We start from the raw sequence: 21,914 nt of genomic DNA, 5'->3' as shown, positions 1-21,914 counted from the left end.
TGGATGGGTTTGGAGCCCTTATGTTTTCCCTGGTCTGTCACTGACTGGATTGACACTTCAATCAGCATGCATTTCTTCTGCCAGACCCTCTTCTTCCCCACCTTGCTTTTGATTGAAGATTTTGTGCATGCTGAAGGCCAAGTTAAGTTATCTCATGGGCTTAATCCAGCCTGTAAGGTCACTAAATGAGTGAAGCATCCAGAATCATTCCAGTTTGTCTCCTGTCCATTTTTAAGACAAGTAGATCCTGGCTGTTGCTGGCATGGAAACTGTACAGGGACATTTGTGTAGCTGGTTACAGATTTTGGTAGCTAATGAAAGTAGTACTTTAGTCATCATCTGTCTTTGCAAGGAGCTGGTAAAGAGGGAGGTGCCAAGCTGGTTGACAACAACTTGCAGATGAAAACCAGTGTTGGAGAGGATATTAGCTCCCTGGAAGCAGCTTTGCGTACAAATTATTCTTTTTGCACTAATTGAAAACCATATGAGCGTTTAGGTATGCAGGACTTGAGGTAAGAAATCTGATAAAATATGTTTCTAATATTGTATTTAAGGCCTTTAGACTGAGGGGCAACATAGGAAGCATTTGTAGTTTTTAATTGGACTGGCTTGGAGTAAACTAACATCCTAACACATTTTAGCAGTGTACACCTGCTGGAAAAGAAGAAACCCCCAATTTTGGGTTGCTCACACCCTGAGAAGCAAGTAGCTACAAAACTCTATATTGATGGTTTATTGAATACATCACCCTGCTCTCACATATTTCAGAGAAAATTTCAGTCTGTTTTTTTTTCTTCTGCTAGCAGTGTGTTTCCAATTCCAGTCAAAAAGATGCGAATGTACAGTGTCACTCAAAGCACAGCATTGTCACCAGTTGAGTGTTTTTAGGACTTAAAAGGTGATAGGCTTCTGGTGGGCTTTTGATGAGTGTAGAAGGTGTATGTACATGTGTGAAGCTGTTATTAAGTGCAATGAAGAAAGTAAATGGAGTTTTGACTGTCATTTGGTGTGTTACAGTTGCTACCATTATTGCTTCTCTATGGGCTTGATCCACAGAGGAGGGAAGCTGGCATGTGAAAAGATACTCTAGGTTCTTTAAAAAGTGAAATGGAGTTTTAGAAAGAAAAGCAGTCAGCATTGCCTCTTTCTTTTTGATTAAAAAAGTGAACCTGACTTAAGAGATAAGAACATCTGTCACAAGACTCAACTTATATTCAGTAAAAGATATTTCATCATATGCAAAGGAGCATCCTTTCATGCTCTCATGCTCTGATTTAACCTCCGGAAAATTATGTTATCAGTCTAGCTAGAAAGATTTGTGCTTGTGTTGTGCGTGCTGCAAAGTTAAAATAGCAAATAATTGAAGGGAGCATCTTTAAAACAGAGTGCAACTTAAAATCTCACTATAGGTTTGAGGAAACTTTGTTACTGACCTACTGAACTGATGGAATATGAGAAGTATACAGGGCAAGGCAACTATGTCTCTTGGATGCCAGCCAGAGAAGGAATAAGATGACATGGTGTAAAGGTTTATATGTATGGATTTAATAACACTTTAAGTCAGTGCTTTGTATAACTTTGTGTTTTAAAAGAAAAAATATGGTTTAGAATTACTTACAGTTGCCATATTTGTCTTTTTATTTTGTTGAGTTATCTGGTCAGACTTTTTAGGTAAAAATTAGTATTTATCTACAGTTTCCTCCTTACAATAGTCAAGGTTGTAAAAGAGAGGAAGAGGTTGGCAGAAAGAGATTAGGGTTCTGATCCAAAGCCGTTTGAGAATCCTTCTCATCTTCAAGTAATATTAAGTGTTCTGTGACAAGAGATACTTGAATAAATTACTTTATTGCTGTGTTTTGTATGTTGGTTATGGCTCTTGCTGTCATTAATGTCAGTAAAATCCTAAATTTCTCCACTGCAATTCTTTTCAGAAAAGGAATGTTTGTCCACGTGTGTCCAGAACATGCAGCAGTCTGATGACCTTTCTCCCCTAGAAATAGTTGAGATGTTTGCTGGACTTTCTTGTTTTCTCAAAGACTCCAGTGATGTATCCCAAACATTGTTGGATGATTTTAGGATATGGCAAGGATACAACTTCCTCTGTGACCTTCTCCTCAGGTAGGCAAAAGTGCTTGAAGAAGTGCAGACAGATCACTGAGAATTTTTCAAAAAAAATTTTCTTAATAAAGAGTAGATGAATAGGTTTAAACAATAAGTGATTATAGATTGTTATGGAATTAAGATATTAAGACCAAAACATTGAATTCTGTGGTTCTTTCCATTTATTAAACTACATTGTTGAACTTATTGCTGTTTAGTACTGGTTTATTAGTAAGTGTTTCTTGTTTTGGAAAGATAGCAGTTGCTTATAAAAACTGGTACTAAATATTTAGGGAGAATCCAGAACATAAAATTTTGGCTGCAACTAGTGATTTTTGAGTGGTTGGCGTTGGTTTTGTTTTCCCTAAGGGTGTGGTTTAGTGGTGGGCTTGGCTGTGTTGGGTTAACAGCTGGACTCAATGATCTTGAAGGTCTTTTCCAACCTAAATAATTCTATAAATATAGTCTTATCATGTTATCATAATGAAAAATCCCATATGTAAATCTGGTGAACCCTATGAGGGAATAGTTTTTATTTTCCTAATTAAAAGTACTTCTAAGCTGCTAATGCATTAAAAAGTATGGTAATGAAAATGCCTGCCCAAAAAACCTTTGGTATATGATTTATCCATGATCTCTTTTTCCTTTCCATGAAAGAAACTTCTTTAATTTTCTGAGAAAGAAAAGAATGTCTATTGCTTTATTTGTGTAAAATCTATGGGCAGTCTATGTTGTTTTGTTTGAATATGAAGTTCTGAAGAAGAATGCTTAGCTGTTACTGTTATATATATAAAAAATATATATATTTTACAAATCCAAGGTACATACTGGGTAACTGTAAATGTACACCTTAGGAAGTATATTTGGGTCAAAGATGCTTAAGACATTATTACTGAGAAATGCTAATATTATCTCCCTGTTTTTGGTGTTAGTATGCTGAGGTTTGGCACCCAAATATTTGAACTAAATTTTCCACTACATTGTATACTTCCGAGGGGGATTTTTGTTTGTTTTAAATGGATACCAGACATAGACATGGCATTTGACATTTTTAATCACACTTAAAATTACTCATAAGTTACCTTTGGTGCCACAAAAGCTAAAGCACCTGTTAAGGAATTGTTATTTTTCTTGTTCTAAAAGTGGAGTTTTGGAGTATGTTATATTCACTAATGCATTAATTCAAAGTAGTGTAATTCAAATGCAGTTGTTTTCCAGAAATTGTCAGCCAGAGTTTAGGAGAAATAGGAGGGGAACATGCTGTCACGTTACATGTTGAGGTACTAAAGTGATTCTCTGTAGATAGAGTGTTTTCAACAAATTCTCCTCTAAGCTTAGATCAAAGAATGGGGGATCCCTGCCAAAGGTATAGTAAGCCTAGGGATTTGAATGTCTCATTGAAAAAGGAGGACACCTGGGATCATCAGGTGACATCAGTAAAGGTTAATGGCATAGGAATGTGTTATCCTCATTTCTTCCTGAGGGGGTTTTCTAGAAGAAAATAGTTCCTTTCAAGAAACAGTGATCTTAAATGAGCCCATGCCTTGATCAGTGATGGACCACAGTTTTGTATTTTCCCTGTTTTGGCTCAAACCTGCCCACAGAGACATGTTCACTCTGGGGCACTTTTATGATGATAACTCATCGTGTCATGTGAGGGTATGAAATCTGGACACTGGGTCTCTGGCTGCAAAGAAGAAAGGCTTTGGAGCTGGAAAAGCAGAAGGATGTGTGAAGAAGGTGGCTCAGTAAGAAATTGCAGAAGATCTGTGGGGGCAGGAGGAGCACTTTGGTAATTTCATCTGGATGATGTGAAATGGCAGAGCATGTGGAGGATTAGTAGAATGATACTAGGTGAGCTCTGTGCTTCTGTAGTAGTGACTGTTTGCAGGAGGTTCTTGTTTGAAGGAGGTTCCTGCCTCAGCCACATCTGCCTGAGAAGAAGATGGAGGATGCAGAATGAGCTGCTTGTAAAGGGCTCCCACAATCATTTGTCAGCAAGAAGCAAAACAGCTTGTACTGCCTGAGTCTATAGAAGAATGTGGACCCCAGTTTACAGTTAGTAAATAATTAAACATGATTTTATTTGTGGTGAAGTAGCAGGAAAATGAGGATGGTGTTAGGATTCTGAGTCAGTTTTTAGGGTTTGGTCTGATGGTGTGTTCCTGTCAGTAAATGGTTGGAATGGGATGTTAGCATTTCCATTCTCTTGTGTTCAAAGTGGTAAGAGTTTGTAGTTCTAGTGAGCGTGCTTCATCCCGTGCTTGAGAGTGCTATCCTTTACCAAGATACCCTTTCCTTAGCACAAAATATTCACTCCCAAAGTGGCAGATGTAGTCTAGCAAGTTAATTGCAGATCTATTTAATTACAGACTATCCTATACTTTCCTGTACAGTATTTTCATGTCTGTGAGAGGATTCTTAATGTAATTTTTCATGTCTCTCTGCTGACTGTTGAGTTCAAGAAGAGATTTATGAGGTAAATTCCTATGGCAAATAACTGTTTGCTCTTTTAAGTCCAATGTTTGAATAATCTAATGGTATGACATATGGACATGGAAAATACTGCAGGAATCGGGCAGTAAAATTAATCTCTAAACTGATAGAATAAACCAGACCTTACTGAAGTGATTTGAGTTCAGATAAACTAGTGCTGCTAACTTGATCCTATTATATTTTCTTTAGGTTAGAACAGGCAAAAGAAGCTGAATCTAAGGATGCTTTGAAGGACTTAGTTAATTTGATAACTTCCTTAACAACATACGGTGTCAATGAATTAAAGCCAGCTGGTGTTACCACTGGAGTACCTTTCCTGCTGCCTGGATTTGCAGTCCCACAGCCTGCAGGCAAAGGTGAGTTTGCTTTCTTTCTCTCTTTGTTTACTTTTTTGTTGTTCTAAGTGCAAGTGACAAGATACAGAGCCAGCTGTGTATTGGACAAACCCTTTGCAACTAAGTCTACGTTCTTTACCTAAGATTCTGTATCAAATACTCAGTTATTTTGGTCTCAAGTATTTTATTTTGGGGTTGGTACCCAAAGAAGAAAGCTTAGGGCTTTTGTCTTTGGGGACAGGTCCAGCCTCTTCACTGTAGAGCTGACAGTTTTCTATGTGGAGATTTGAAGAGATTATCTTATTGGAGAGATGCACTGATTTGATTTATAGTGTTTTAAGCTGCTCTCTTACTAAATTGATATGAAAGGCTGATGTGCTGGCTTGATTTTCTTTGTTGTTGTTTCTTTGTTGTTTGCTTGTTTTTTGGGATTTTTTTTTTTTTTGTTAAATCCTTCCCCTTCTCCTCTTTGCTTTCTCTTAACTTTTGTCAGCTCAGGCAAGTGTAACTTGTGAGCTGAAATCTGTGATTTCATCACCACTGCAATCAGAGTGATAAAATCTGTGATGTGTTTGAAACCAGTCAGTTACAATTTGGAGATAAGGTTGAGGAAGTCTTGAGGGAGAAAGGGTTGTATAAAAATAAACTTAGGTTTCATATCCTGTTCATAAATTTAAAATTCAGGTTAGTCTTCTATGTAACTAAGGAGTTTGGAATTTAATAGTGACTGTGGAGCTACTTTGAACTTTTATGAGATATACCACTGCACAAGAAAAGTTAATTCTAGGATTCCATTTACAGATTTATAGACTAATGAATATACATCCTAGGTTCCTTGGACAGTGACTTCCATTCTCTGGTATGGAGAGAGAGTTCATTGTTCTTAGGAATTGTTTTTCTTTTGCACTAAATAGAGAAAGAAGGTGAACACTCAAGAGTTTAATTTCTTCATGTTTTGATAATAATATTTTTTTTTTAGGTTAATCAGCTTGTCTGATACAATATTATGAGAAAACCATGGTCTGTTGCAATCTGCAAAAGAGTTCTTGAACTTTGTGGTGTTTGTCAGGACATCTCTGTTCCTTTTACTTGCTTTTCATAATGTTGGAAAATTGTCTTTTTATGGAGACTGTGTTTTCTCAATTTACTAATTTCTCAGTTATTTCCATTTAAATCATTTTAGTTCCTGAACTCTGAAAAGCTGGTTAGAATTTGGTTTTTTCAGGGGTCCTCCTAATAATCAAAAATAATTTATTAATCTACTTGATTGCCTGGAACAATTGTTGATACTAAGTTAGAATATTAATAGTTGTATCTGAAACTATTATGTTCCTGTCACATTTAAGAAGCTCTAAATCCCCTCATTTGAACATTTTCATAATAAAGAAAGCATGCAAATAAGGCCCTTTAGGAACAACTGTGTTGTAATGTAACTAATATTCTTCCAGATGTGAAATTGTTCCAATGTTCTTTTACTAGGGAGTTTTCTCTTGCCTTCTGGAGAAATACTGAAATGGAAGGTGGGGAGGCTAGGCATGAAGATAATTGAATTGAATTTACTGTTCAGTTGGACAACTTAGTTTACAAAAATGAAGAGAGTAGTGTGCCATAGAGAATACATAATAAATAAGAATTTTTTGTTTATGAAAGGGTTTTTAAATCAGGTTAAAAGTTTGCATATACCTTTATTGGAAAAAAAATTATTGTTAAAACATCCTAAATGCTTTGTTTAGATTGTCTTTAAAGTTCTCACTCTTGATTGTGTATTTTGTTGGTTATGTTTTACCATTAGTTGTTTTCTGTATTGTGGGATCTGTCCACTGTGTCTTGTACTATTCCTACAGAAGTTTAAAAAGTTGAATTTAAGGCATCTTTTGAGTAGAATAAGAATAATATTTGCCCATTGAAAATTTTGGGGCACACTCATAAATGATGCATTCTTTAGCTAAGTGAATGAGACATCAGTGAACTTGAAGGTACTTACAATAGAAATGTGACTGAGCTTTAAAGCTGTGAGATATTTGTGTGCTAATATTATAGCTACTTTATGCTTTACAACTCTTTCCCTGTGTTTTAATTCCTTAATTGTTAATAGTACTGGACCCTGCCATAGCTTTTTTATTCCCAGCTGCAAGGGCTGTGTTCTGCATTACAGAACATAGAATGTATCACTGTTCCTATAATGAGTTCTCCTATGGTGTGGGTACATCCTGAGCAGGCTTTGTTTTGTCTCTAGGACTGTATCCCATGTACATTTTAACACTAAATCAGTGTACTTATCTGTTTTAAAGAAATTATCTCTGATCAGCACCTTTAGCTGCTTACATAAACTCTTACTACCAAATATATATTAAGATACCATCTTAAAGAATAGTAGGTTGTGGAATTCACAGTGTAAGTGCATGTGCAGAGGCTTTTTTGAAATTAATTTTAATGATGTTTTTATTAAAAGTGACCATCATACGCTGTTATTTTATTCCTACTTATTAAAATGCATGGATCATTATTAATAAGTGCATTCATTGTTTACGATGATTAAGAATTTTTCTCTTTCCTTTTTCCTCCCATCCCACTTTATTTCCTGATTTAGGTCATAGTGTGAGGAATATTCAAGCATTTTCTGTCCTCCAGAATGCATTTTTGAGAGCAAAAACCAACTATCTAGCACAAATCATCCTTGATGCCATCACGAATATTTATATGGCGGACAGTGCCAACTACTTCATTTTGGAATCGCAGCACACATTGTCTCAGTTTGCAGAGAAAATTCCGAAACTTCCAGAAGTGCAGACCAAATACTTTGAGATGCTGGAATTGGTTGTCTTCAGCTTGAATTACATACCCTGTAAAGAACTGATCAGTGTGAGCATCCTTTTAAAATCCAGCGCTTCTTTTCAGTGTAGCATCATTGCCATGAAGACACTCTTGAAGTTCACTCGTCATGATTACATCTTTAAGGATGTCTTCAGGGAAGTGGGGCTTCTGGAGGTGATGGTAAATCTTCTTCATAAATATGCAGCCCTTTTGAAAGATCCCACTCAGGCACTGAATGATCAAGGTAGTGTGTCCATTTCCATTTTTCTAATTCTTGTCTTTTTTGGCTGGAAATAGTGAAGTCTTGCATTTAGGAGAAATGAGAGAGTCTGAACATGTACCTCAAGGCCTGAATTCTGCTGAGGATTGCTGTGCCATCTTAAAAGCTCATTGGAATTGCTTCTCTCAGTTTCTTGAGAGAAGCTCGAGGCTAACTTTAATGAATGATGCTGTATGAATGCGAAGTAGTACGAGCTCATATTTTCCTTTGTAAATGATTTCTTGATGTACTGGTTCAATATTTGTTACTTAATGTGAAAAAAGTATAGGGACAATGCACACCATCAATGTTCTTCCTAACAAAAGGTATTTTGTAACTTCGTGTTTAGCCCCAGATTTGAAAAAATTCTATAGAGTACATATCTGAGCTCTTAATAGGAGATTTTTTTATAAGCTGGGTCTACATTTTTCTAAGCATTAAAAAAATAAATGAAGGTGAGTTGTCTCCAGACTGGAGCATCCCAGATAAGCTCTAGCTACTAGGCCTCCAAGGCAGGCTCTGCCACGTGCCATAGGAGCCTACGTGCACAGACAGACAATTTCTTTTGCATTCTTCATTCAAACTGCAGTCAAGCTTGTGTGCATCAATGACACAATTTTTAACCATAACTGCTGGATGTTTCACCTGGATTTAATTGTATGAGGCTTCATTAGTGAGTGATAACTGTAGGTTAGTTGGAAAGCTTTGTTCCCTTCAACTCCATTGGAAAACACGTCAGTTCTTATGTTCCTGTAAATAAATGGATGTCATCTAATCAGGGTGCTACCTGGGTGCACATGTCCTTGTGTTGGGTTTTATTTTTTGTTAGAGTAAGTTAAAATAACCAAACCCCCACTGTTTTTCCTGGAGTGTTTCTCTGTGTGTACTATGCCAATTGCAGTGTTGGTCTGCCACACCTGTTAAGCAATCAGCACGTTTGCTGTAATTATGTGAGTGTAGTTTTGTGGGCTTTGTGCGGAATTTCTCTTTTCAGGTACTGAAAACTGAACAAGAGCAGATGCAGTTAATCTTCAACTGGTGTCATTTGTGGCTCAAAGAAACAATAGCTGCAATGCCAGGCACTCACAGTGGAGCTCACAGTGCTTTAAAACCTCAGTTTATATTACTGTCTTTATAAAATTAACTTTTTGTATGATTCATAGTTAAGCTTTCCCAGGAATGCATGTGTAGACTAAATCACAGCTTGCTTTGGAAAATGGTGGGGTTGCATGCTCTCTGGGGAAGCAAATAAAGTAAAAGTGTTGGTGGACAGTATTGAGAAACATCTTTGAAAAGAGTGATATTTTCTATGACTTTAGCTTCTGAAATTTTTTTGTAGTGGATTCAAGAAATAGTTCATTTGAGGACCAAAAGCAGCTGGCTTTATTGGTTATGGAGACCCTGACAGTACTACTACAAGGATCAAACACAAATGCAGGTGAGTGAAGAGATTGTTGTCAAGATATGTATGAAGAAAATAATGTCTTGACTTTCTATCTTCAGGCCAGTATTCAACTACACTGAAATACACGTTCTCTCTGGCCAAGTTTTCCTAGCAAAGAGAATAGACAGCATAGCCTAGAGTGCATAACATAAGGAGAACAAGATAGTGTTTAACTTAAATTTCTTTCGTATTGTTTACTTGAAGGCAAACACCAGACCCCATCACTCTTCAACAGGTCTATAATAATTCATGGTAGTGCTTGTAAGACTGTTTGGATATTCAAAACTTTAAGCACATAATTAGAAATAGTAGTTCAGTGTTCACAGTGTCATGTCTACATAATGTAATGCCTGTACCTTTAGTTAAAGTTGTTTTTTCATTTATATTAAAGAGTTATTCCCAGTCAGTATGTACACACAGGGCTCTGTTACAGTTGTCCTTTTGTAAATGTAAGGCAGTTTTGTATTATAGTTCATTAACCAAGACTTAGTGATTTTGAGACTGTGGTAGCATCCACCTGCCTTGCAACAAACCCTTGACTGCTGTTAGATGGCATTCCTGACGTCACCTAGGAAGCATCAACCAGGCATCAGGACCTCCTTGCTGCTTCTCAGGACTGATTTCATATCTGAATATCCACTGGAGAAACAACAGCAGGAGTGTAAAAGACATCGGCAATTTGGGATGATGCCACAGATGATCTTTCTGAGGAATCTTGGAGAGTTCAAGGGCCTCATTTCATCAGTAGGTCTCCCAGTTCTGGAGCAGGACAGAGCATACAGGAGGAGCTGAGAAACTATTTCTCAGAAAGTTTGGCCACTGATGTGAGTGCAGTGGTGCTGTATCCAGAGGCCAGCAGAGGTTATAGGTCATCACAGAAACATAAGTAGGCACAGCCTTGCAGTGATTCATACCACACTCAGTGCTTGGTGTCTGATCTTAAACCAGTCTCTGATAAGCTTTCCAGAGTATTGCAGAACTGCCAACTACATTTCAACAGGAAATTTGGATGTCAGACCCACACAGGTTTGCTGGATAGTTGAGAACCTACACAAAGAGTGGGACAAACATAAAATGTTATCCCAGTCTCTATGAAAACCAAAAAGGAGATGGACTTTACTTGTGAAGGAGTGCAACAAGCTCATCTGTCTCAAGGTCTGAGGTCTCTCCTTTTGCACGGAATCCATCTCTGATCCAAAGGACATCAGAGAAAGCAGGAGGCAGGAAATGGATAGTGGTATTCATGTCTGTGTGTATATATATATGTGTATATATATATATATGTTAGAGGGAAACAACTTATCAACTTGTTAATCCTGAACTTGGTCATTTAAACTGCTCTTTGAGTTTATCATCACATGGAAAATTATCCCTTTTGATGCAGTAATACAGCATTGATCCATTTCCCCAGTCAGTTTTCATCTTCAGTAATTAACATAAGAGCAATGTTCTAGGTGCTGACACTGTACTAAACACACATTATATATGCCATATATATACACTTTGGGGTTTGTAATGCTTTCAGAATAAATTTTCATATAACTTTTGGTTATCGCAGTAACCAGCAAACTTGAAAAACTTAGTTTGACTTATGCTTAATCTCTACAGGGATAGGTCTTGCCATAAAAAATCTGCAGAATCTTACAAATGATGTGGATAGACTGAACCACTTCTCAACCAGTGCTCATGTCCAGAAACATCCCAGTTATATTTTCAGTTAATATTGCATTTAGGTTATTACTAAATGTAAGATAATACTACCCTAAACCAGAACAGTATATGGTCTTCACAAAACATGGAGGGTTTGGTACATTTTTATTTCATCCTGAGACCCTTTGACCTCTAGCCTGTAAAGAGTAACTGCTGTTGGAGAAACAGAATTATTGAGGAAATTCTTAGAGCTGACCTCCATCCTTGTACACAATGCCTTTAGTGAAAAATTTTGTCAGAAGACATTGAAGTTCTATTTTTGTTTGTGTTAGAGGAGGAAAAATAGTAGTAAATCATTACACATCCATAGAGCTAAAACTCTGCCCTTCATTCTGTAGAACTGAAAATTAACACCTTTGGTGTTGTTTTGTTGTCATTATTTTCCACTGGTTATATTTTGCTTGCTGTTGAAGTGCTTACTCTGCCACCTTGTTTCTGAGCAGGCATTTTCAGGGAGTTTGGTGGCGCCAGGTGCGTGCACAACATTGTGAAGTACCCGCAGTGCCGCCAGCACGCGCTGATGATCATCCAGCAGCTGGTGTTGTCCCCCAGTGGAGAGGATGACATGGGCACCCTGCTGGGGCTGATGCACTCGGCCCCACCTACGGAGCTGCAGCTTAAAACTGACATCCTGAGGGTAGGTGAAGGGTTCTTCTGCACTCCTGCCCCTACAGTGTGGTTCCAAGAGAGAAAACACTGAGAAGGGCATTGGATTGAGCTGGATTGGATGGGTGGTGTTTGCTTAGTACGTGGATTGTCTCTGAAGTTGAAACACATATATTTGATCCATGGTTTTATTTTTCCTTTCTGCCATCTATATCAATGGTAAGCTTCAGAACTGGAGATGTAGGCTAGTGAATATGTTTTTAGCATCATCATATTTGTGGATAGAAAATGAGGTTCTACAGTTATGACAATTTTCCCTGCTGGGGTCTTACTGAGTTAAAAATAATGGGAATACATACAGGAAAAAAAAAGCAAGCAAGTAACATACATTTATTTTTCAGCTCTGGCTTGCATTTTCTGTGGCATCTTATTTTACCAATTTGTATCTATGAATGCTGAAATAATTAATATAAATGCAAATTGTAGTGATCATAGTAGAAGATAAAGCTGAAGAACTTGCTTAAGCAAAATAATGGAATAGTAAGAAAGTAAGGCTTGGAGTGGAGGAAGAAGCAAGAAAACTCTTGTCTGTTTCCTGTTGTATTAAGTGTTTCATTTGCTAATCTAGACCCACAATTTCTCCTCAGAGTAGCTAATGTTATTTTTTAAATTGACAAAATACTGATTTATTTTAGGGTAGAAAAGCTGAGGCAAATAGTAGAAAGCAAATTAGTCTTAAAGAAGACAACTCAGACATCAAGGTTAATTTCTGTTCAAAGGAGCTGTAGTATTTCTCTGGCAGATGAACATCTTCATATTATTCCAAAAGACCCAAAGGAAAGCTAGTAATAAAACTATTCATTTACTGTGTAATGTCTGGGAAGGTTTTCAGCAATTTTTGAGCATGTGTTATTCACCATATTTATGGGGAAAGAAAAGATATTGGAGTTCCCCAGAGGATTTAAGAGAAAATCAGGATTTCTGTCTTTCTCTTGACCTGTTGTACTTGTCCTCCCTTGATGCTGTTCTCAGAAGTTTTGGTTATGGAACTGACAGCCCAGAACAGTGTGGTGATGTGTCTCTTACTGTTTGTTCAAGTTTGTCAAGAAAGGAGATAGTGCCTTCAGAGGAACGACAGTCTTGCTATTTCACTACCCATCTTCTGAGTGCTTAAAAAAACAGCTTGATTCTGAAGAAGTAAACTTTCAGTCATGGAAGATTCTCTCTGGCCTATATTTCTGTATCAGTAACATTTTTCTGTTGTTTATGATGCTTTCTGTAGGGAGACTTTTTCTTCTTTATTCACACGTGGGTCAAACTTCCCATGACAGGTATCCTTTGCATATGTTTTTGGCTGTACGGAGGGGCTTCTCCACCCCCTGATTTCACAGATAATGAGTATTATTCTCTAGTACCTAAGTTCATGTATTTTCTGCTGTTTATACCATGGCTTTGCATTTATTTGTTCAGCAAATAAGGTTTTATCCCCTTTCGTTTCTCTTTACGGCTTACTTTTGAGAAGAAACTCTTAAAATATAGTCTCAGTCCCAATTCAGAGATTTATAGAGGAAAGCTAAAAATAAGTGGGCGTATTTGGCTGATTTTTTACTGCCTGGATTTGCTAACTGAGTTGTTATATTTGAGTTCCATTGTGGATTCATAGCTGCCAGGTGCTTCCACATTGTTGATTTCTAGGAGACTGTTAGGATGCTCCAAGGTTTGGAATTCTCATTGCTGAAAGAAGTCATTTGCCTTCTCTTGTTTGAAATTGTTTGTGAAGTGGGATGGCAGAGAAGATTCCTTTCTAACAGAGATACTCTTCACCTAGTCACTAAGACAATTACTTGGCAATTTTAGGTTCCATTCTGGGCTTGGTCAGGTCTTTTCTGTTGGAAGGTAATTTCTTATTTCTAAATAAGGATCAATGTTCTACTTTGCTCCCTATATTTTTATTTATTTTGTAAACTTTTGAGTTTCAGAATTTTTGTAGTAAAAGTTGACCTTCAGAGATTTCAGGCATTACCAAGTTCTGACAAGTTACACGAGGATTTTACTACCACAACGATGTTTTGTGAACAAAAATGTTCCTACCTTTTCCCAGGCTGTTTGTAATGCTGCTGCTGCTTGTTGTTGCTGTTGTTTCCCTGTTTTGATTGATTGTTTTGTCCACAGGCTCTACTCTTGGTGCTGAGGGAGAGTCACCGCACAAGAACTGTTTTTAGGAAAGTCGGTGGATTTGTGTACGTCACATCTTTACTTGTTGCCATGGAAAGATCTTTGTGCTCACCACCTAAGAATGGCTGGGAAAAAGTAAACCAGAACCAAGTGTTTGAACTGCTTCACACTGTGTTCTGCACATTGACTGCAGCTATGCGCTACGAGCCAGCCAACTCTCACTTCTTCAAGACAGAGATCCAGTATGAAAAACTGGCAGATGCTGTTCGATTACTTGGCTGCTTCTCAGACTTGAGGAAAATAAGTCCCTTGAATGTCTTCCCTTCAAATACACAACTCTTTCAAAGGCTTTTGGACGATGACCTAATATCCCTGGATTCTGTGTCACCTACTCTTAGACACTGCAGCAAACTTTTTATTTACCTCTACAAGGTAGCAACAGATTCTTTTGACAGGTATGACCTTTGCTTTTTTTCTCTTCCTTTTCTTTCATCTTCTCTGCCTGTCCCACATCCGTGTTCCCCAGAATAGTTCTCTTCAGATACCTTCATTGCTTTTGTATTTCCATTTTAATCTACTTCTTCCTTCACTCTACTGAGAGGAGGATAAGGTGTCAACATCTGACCACATAATGACTTAGCTTGCTGGTGCTCTCCAGGATGTACAGCATTCTCTCTGATGTTGGATGTTTTTATCGTGGCAGAAGTTAATATAGAGATATCAGTTCATGGTTATATTTGATGTGTTGAAGCAACCTGTTGGTTGATAGGCTGACAGATTGCATTATCATAATTAGAAAAACTATATTTTTATGCTTTTACTGAGTGAAATGAAAATTTGGCTGTTGAATGTCATACCATAACTTCATGTCTCATTTGATATGGAACTTTAAATGATTAAAGAATACCATGATTAATTTAAAAACATAGGATCATTTTGGTTGGAAAATACTCTTAAGATCAGGTCTAAGTGTAAATTTGGCACTACTAATCAACCACTAAACATGTCCTTCCGTGCCACATCTACATATATTTTAAGGACCCCTAGGGATGATGACTCAGCTCCATCCAAGGGCAGCCTGTTCCAATGCTTCATAACCCTTTTGGTGAATTTTTTCTTTCCGAATATCAAATCTAAGCTTCCCCTAGTTCAACTTGAGGCCGTTTCCTCTTGCCTTTTGGCTAGTTACCTGGGAGAAGAAGTGGACACTCTATTGCTATGACCATCTCTCAAGTAGTGTTAGAGATGATAGGGCCTCCCCTGTGCCTCTTTTTATTCTTGCTAGCACATAAGATAAACATCTTTTTTTACATGGATTTGCTTGTTCTTTAAAGTTCTAGGTAGTCTGTAAATTACTGTTTTTGTTAAATTTAACTGGGAAACACTCCCAGAGTGAAACAACTTGAATTTAAATTGTAATGAGACTCAAAATGAACAAAAGTGTGTTTTAAAGGTTTAAAATGACAACAAAACTTTGTGAAATATGTATTGAAGATTGGCTTGTCTTAAAGTAGTTTTTGCCACAATTTAAGGTTCAAAACATGAAACACAGACCTAACCTTCGTATCTGGGACCTTTAAGCTATTTATACCCCAGCCTTTGAATGTATGTGACCCTGTTATAATAAGATGGGCCATCTTGCCCCCAAGCAAGAGATCTTTGTGCTTTTCTTTTCTTTAATGAAAATTTTAACTAACAAATCAACAAAAAAATGACCCTAATACGCACACACATACTCTGACACATTCACCAAAAAGCCAACTTCAGAAATCAGTTTAATTGATCTCATTTTGAAGTGTTATGAAAGCATTCAGATAGCAGGAGGACAGTTTGTATTAAGAGTGTGTTACTCATACTGTAGAAGTTGACACTGGCCAACAGTAGATAATGAGGAAACAATGGAGTAAGTAAATCACATGGTGATGTTGCATAAGATACCTCACTAAGTTCCCTTTTTTTTTTGGCTGTTATTTTCAGTGATTTTTTTCTTCTTTAAATTTTCTGTTCATCATTCATTATTGAATTTACATTGACTTTATTTCTTATTCCTGTTGGTTATATCTAATTTACTGAAGCTTTACTTTCTCCTCTGAATTTCTGCTGTTGAATATTAAAAGATGTTCTGCTTTGCTGGTATCAGTAACTCTCAGCAGAGCACTGAACAAGCAGTGCAGAGTCACACCACTAGACCTGTGCTCACTTTGCATGTCTGTGTGTTCACCTGAGGCTGTTGTTCAATTTGTCCTTTGTCATCCATGTTGTTTCTGAAGGGTGGATCCAAGTAACAATTTTATTGGTGCTTTTGTAAAACTAACAAGCTTATGGCCTCTGGTTTCTTCTCTAACCTCTCTGTCCTACCCCTGTCTGTTTTGTCTGTAGTCGTGCAGAACAGATCCCTCCTTGCCTGACAAATGAGACTTCTCTCCCCTCTCCTTGGGGTACGCCAGCTTTGTCCAGGAAAAGGTACCGACCCTTCAAAGAGAAGCTGATCTCCTTTCCAGTTTTTCTCTCTTGCTGTTGTGTTTCTTTGTTTTGGGGGAGGGATGTTTCTCTTCAATTGCTATTCTGAGGAGTGCATTTCCACTTGTGTGTTTACTGGATAAAATATGTAAAGGCATGTTTCATAGTGAATCCTAGGCAGCGATGAGATTAGAGATGTCTCCAGATTCCCATAGCACTTAAAGTTAGGCTTGTGTTTCAAAACCAAATAAAGCCTAGCATAAGAAATTATCTAAGGGAGGTATATATCACACTCTCAGGAACAGTTCAAAGGGCTTCAGACTGTGCTAGTACATCAATGAATACAGCAGGATTTCTTTTTTCCTGACTAATTTTTCAAGAAAGCTTACTTTTGGTGGAAGGTGGATGCTTGTAAAGGTGCTCATTTGTTAGTAATTGCAGAGAATAAAAAGTAAAGAATGAACCTGTCAGTACTTGACTACCAAATCATGTGGAGACGTGCTGAATTAAACTGTTTGGAAAGAAAGCACAAATGGCCCAATTCAGGAATCCAAGCACCTGCTTTCACTCCCAAGCTACAGTCTTTTCTCATGCATCTTAATGTATTTGGTAGACTTTAATATTTTTTTAAAATAAAGGTTATTGTATGAACTGTGTTATTTACAGGTTTGTGCAAATGCGAAAAAAAAAATTTCCTGGAGTCCCCAGGGAAGGGAGCAGCCCTTTGCTATCTACAGATGGAAGTTAGACAGAGGTTTGCTTTTGAGAGCTAAAAAGGCATTTGAAAGACACAGGCTTATCTGACATGCAGGTGCCATGTGTAGAAAATACGATCATTTTTGAGTGATATGCTGCTTAAGATAGGACATCAAGCTTCATGGTTGGAATGTAAAATATTTTGCAAAGGAAAACAACCAAAGATGCTTTTGGAAACTGATTTGAAAGGAATGTGTATACTAAAGCAGGTTAATAAAGAGAACCTTTTTTCTTTACTGAGTGATGTTACCCAAGTCATACCTGGGTATTCTACAGGGGTGGCTTGGACAAAGGCGCCTGCCCAGTAACCCAGAACCTCTTGATTGTAATTTCCTTTCTTTTCTAACACTGAGGCATTTAAGAACAAACATTATAGTTTAGAGAGAAAAACCTTAGCTGCCAAAGTATTTTCCTGTCATTTACTTTGAAGAAACATGTGAGAAAACAGTGTGTCTTGTGGAGGCTCTTTACAGCTTCAGCCCTGCATTAAGCTCTAGTGTTGCAGATTGCCCATCCCTTTGCTACGTTCTGCTGTCCTCCCAGGTGTAGGTGGCAGGGCTGCTCAGGTTCACTGAATTACTCAAACACACAGCTATGCAAAGGCCTGCAGCAGAACCCAAGCCGTGCCTGCCAAACAGGAGCTGATTCCAGGGTGTGATGAACAAGACTGCCAGATGGGTGGCTGACGCAGCCTGGAAATTAAAATATAAATATAGCTATATATGAATAGATACATTAGGCTTCCCTTGGGTTTTTTTTGTGGTACTGAAAATGCAAGCAGTTGCTTGAAAGCCCAAGGTAAAGATTGGGTAGTTTAAAAAGTCATTCCCTGTGGGGTGCTTTCAGCAATTCAGGTAAGCTCCAGTACAGTAATGTAGGTACTTGCTGGGGTTAAGTGCTTTTGAAATGGATTTTCACAAACAAAAAAAGCCTTTGGATTGTTACAAATTGTGTAAGACTCAAAGTAAAAGTGGACAGAAAGAACGATCATGCTTGCTTGGGTGACTTTCAGATCCTTTCTGAAAAGCATGTTTTAAATTAAAAAAAAAACCCTAGGCATTCCAAAAAGTCTGTTTGAACAGCTGTCTGCTTTCTCACAGCATCATGTTTGTCATTCCTAGTGAATTCGGTGCCAGTGGCTGTGATCTTTCTGCTTTCAAAAATAAGCAGCTTGGGGTTTGTAGTCCAATATTATTTTTTTCTCCTCCTAAATGTCAGATACAGTCAAATTCGGTCAAAGTTGACTCTTCCCACAGAAGTGTTTGCTCTTCTCTTATTGTTTTCTGTCTCCTTTGCTTTGCATCCCTGGGATCTCCCTTGTTGTGGCCTGGTTTTCTGCCTTTTGACTTCTAAGATAGATGCCTAAGGGAGAGCCCTCTGTTGTTTGGCTAAAAGAGCAAGCAGACACTGTGCACACAAATAATTCTTATAAACAAAAATAGCACAGTTCTGGTTTCTCATACAGTCTAGAATAGTTTTAGATGCACTGATATGCTAATATTCTCTCTCAGATATGTCTCAAAGCTGTATTTCCCTGTGGAGTGCTGCCCTCCAAGTGTTCTCCTTTATGGAAGCAGAGTAGGTGGGACTCCCGCAGCATGGGTTGGGATGGCAGTGCATGGCTGTCCTCCCTGTTACCTGAAATGCATTGTTCTTCCACACCTGTGCAGTTTGAATCAAGAAATACAGCTTTTTCCACTCTTTGAATGCTGGAAATTTTAGCAGAAATAAGCATTCTCTCTTTCTTTTTTTTTCTGTTTTTTTTTTCTTGGGGATATTTTGGTCCTGACAGGGTAAAGTAGAGAATAGAATGTAGCTTAGACTTTTTAGCCATTATTTTTAAAAAGTTTATGTAGTGATCACTCTTGGGGAACGATATGCAGAGGGTTTATCTACAGTAAACTTCTTTCCAGATCAAAATGCTGTTGTAATTTTCATCATTAATTACAGTTAATTATATAACTAAAGTTATATTAATTAATTAATTTCTCTGAAATTATATATTTTATTACATTAGATGAGACATACAGATGCATGTCATCTTGTGTACACTGCCTTTTTCCTTTATCTGCTTCTTCTTCTTCCTCAAAGGAGGCATATAATACTATGGATGTATGGCTAAATTAATTTATTGCAAGTTCTACCCTGACCCATAGATCTATAACATTTAATTAATATTTTGGAAGGATTTTGTAAGATCTCTTTTCTTTTTCCTGTGTAGAGATATCTTTACAAATTGGTTTTTTTTCCCTCCTGAATTGATACAAATTCTCCTTGTATATGTATATGGAAAAACTAAAAATAGAAGGTATTTTAAAATTACGTGAAAAACTTTTAATAATATATGCTTTAAAAAAAAATTTTCCTTAGTCTGCTAACAGGAAGCCTAATCTGGACTGTATTGCCTGTTCAGTTGTGTGGAATGTTGCAGTCCAGGTGGTTTGAGACCAAGATCATATTTATGCTTGTGGCTGACAGTGAGCAATGCTTTTGTCATGTTCTCTGTGTCCTACCATGTCTTAACCTCATAATTTACCTAACAAGGTGAACGTGATAGTGCAGATCAGTGTGCTTAAAAGTAAAATTTGTACTTAAAAGTGGACAGAATGTCTTAAGGAGTGGACTTTTGCTAGACTTATGAGAATTCTTAAATCTAAATGGTTATTTAGTTTTTTTAACTGCATCCTGTAAAATTTGCTTTAAGATGCTCAAGGTGACATTGGAAAGAGTGCGCTTTTCTCCTTCAGATGAAGAGCAGTGCTTTTAGGATGCATGAGAAACAATTGCTTGTATTCCAGTTTCTGCAGTAAGTTGGGGCAGAGGCTTGAGATTACATCTCTTTGTGATAGTATTACCAGTTGTTACACTGTTCTTAATTCCATTCATTTTAAAAGCAACAACAAAGCCTTTCTTACCTGCTAGATGTTTCCATAAGTGGTGGGGCTGACAGAGAAGTTTAGAAAATTAATGGCTTAAGGGTTGATAAAAAACACTAGAAAAATTCATTTAGGGAGATCTTTTTCTTAGCAATTGGTTTCAGTAGAATTGCCGTATTACTTTCTGTTTCCTGTAAGCATTAGCTAAATGAGTAAAGCATTGGTAATCTAATTTTTCTTAAAAACTCTCTTTTGAACAGTACTCTTGGGTTGTTCAGGTGCCAGGTTTTTGCTGATTTGCCATAAAGCTTTTCAGTAGGAACCTTTTTATTGGAACATTATTTATTGAACCAGTTTTCCAGCCAGCACAGAAGATTGTGCTGTGCTTCCTGTTGTCCCGTTTTAGGCTGAATAATCCAATGTCTCAGCCTTCCCCCATAGATGTGTTTCTTGCTGGGGGATTGGGCTTGATGGCTGTGTTTAGCGCAGAATTGTGTTTGCAGCCTTCCTCCTTTGCCATCTATGTCCTGTTTTTCCCAGGACAAAGGGGTTGCCTTGTTGGAAGTGTCTAGAGGGTGAGGAACAGCCAGTCTCAAAGTCTTAACTTGTGCTAGGGTCAGGGTTTGAGTAAATTTCTGTCACTGAGAACAGAAGAGAGGAAATAGTTCTTTCAACTGATATGATAAGAAGAAACTCTTCTTGTTTTGCTGTATTCAGTTGTAAAACAAAGGACAATATGTGATCATAAAAAAAATTTCTTACACAGAGTTTGTTCTATTTCTTCTTACACATGAGCATATGATAAATACTGTGGGCTATGGCGATTTGGGTTGGGGTTGTCCTGGGTTCATGAGTTTTTTTCTTTTGGGGGTTTCTTGTGTGTTCTGGTTTTCTTTTTTTTTGTGGTGAGCCCGAGTCTTTCAATCTCACTTTTGCTTCTAAAGCAGCATCTTGAAAGCATATGTTCAGTAAGCTGCTCATGCTGTTTGTGTGTTGAAACCCTTGCTGAAAGAAGAGTGGCATCAAACTGATACCTCCAGGAGTTTCAATGAAGAACATGTCTGCATTTCTCAGCACCAGTGGTTGCTTCTAAGTCAGTGTGTCAAATCCTCTTTTCCCTGGGTCAGACTAAAGCATCTTCATGTAAAACCAAATGGCTGTAGCAGTCATGGAAGAACTGAGAACATACAGATTGCTGGCATGAGCACAGAGACCACCTTTCTATTCCCCTAGGCTGGGAGTTTTGTGATAATACATTTCATAACCAGTTGTTAATGAAAAGCAAATGGGGACACACATCCAGAGAACAGGAGCAGTGGTAGGTTGCTCACTGCAGTTGTGTGCCACCTCTGCAACTAGAATGAAAAGAGGGAGGCAATAAAAACAATCTCTTAATTCTTGAAACCATGTTTCAAGACACTTCCAAATTCAAGAAAAGTTGAGATACTGAAACCTCTCCAGGCTGTCTTTAGGGAAACATGCCCAAAAGGTTTGAGAAGAGGAACACTTGTCTAACTGAGGGAAGATAAAGGAAAAGGGAGTAACATCTATAGGCCAATATAATTTTACAGCTGTTTGAAAAATGCAGAGCTTATAGTAGCTGGGTGTTGTAACCATGGGATGTTTTCTGTCCTGCAGGCACACATATCATTCTGTTTCAACACCTCCTGTTTGCCCTCAGAAAAATATAGCTGATGTGAAACTCCAGACAGGACCCACATCCATACAAAGCTCTGATGCAGTCATTATTCACCCTGGTGCTATGCTTGCAATGCTGGATCTTCTGGCCTCTGTTGGATCAGCAACACACCCAGAGGTAAGGGAAAAAAATGTGTGGTCTGAAGCTTTGGGAGTTGCTGGGGGAAGGAATGGCTGTGGGAAAT

At 37.7% G+C, this 21,914-nt stretch overlaps 1 protein-coding gene across 1 annotated transcript in view; it reads left to right on the top strand.

The window, feature by feature from the left end:
- WDFY3 (WD repeat and FYVE domain containing 3) overlaps positions 1 to 21,914 on the top strand; it is a 152,750-nt gene that overhangs the window by 68,208 nt on the left and 62,628 nt on the right. The window contains exons 8-15 of the mRNA XM_058804209.1: positions 1,932 to 2,118; positions 4,786 to 4,952; positions 7,522 to 7,989; positions 9,344 to 9,442; positions 11,602 to 11,795; positions 13,937 to 14,394; positions 16,319 to 16,402; positions 21,670 to 21,847. Coding sequence (XP_058660192.1) covers positions 1,932 to 2,118; positions 4,786 to 4,952; positions 7,522 to 7,989; positions 9,344 to 9,442; positions 11,602 to 11,795; positions 13,937 to 14,394; positions 16,319 to 16,402; positions 21,670 to 21,847 — 1,835 coding nt within the window. The remainder of the gene's footprint in view (positions 1 to 1,931; positions 2,119 to 4,785; positions 4,953 to 7,521; positions 7,990 to 9,343; positions 9,443 to 11,601; positions 11,796 to 13,936; positions 14,395 to 16,318; positions 16,403 to 21,669; positions 21,848 to 21,914) is intronic.

Source organism: Ammospiza caudacuta, chromosome 4 (assembly GCF_027887145.1).
Source record: "Ammospiza caudacuta isolate bAmmCau1 chromosome 4, bAmmCau1.pri, whole genome shotgun sequence".
Lineage (NCBI taxonomy): Eukaryota > Metazoa > Chordata > Aves > Passeriformes > Passerellidae > Ammospiza > Ammospiza caudacuta.
The sequence above is the reverse complement of the archived record's forward strand: the minus strand, read 5'-3'. Positions and strand labels throughout refer to the sequence as shown.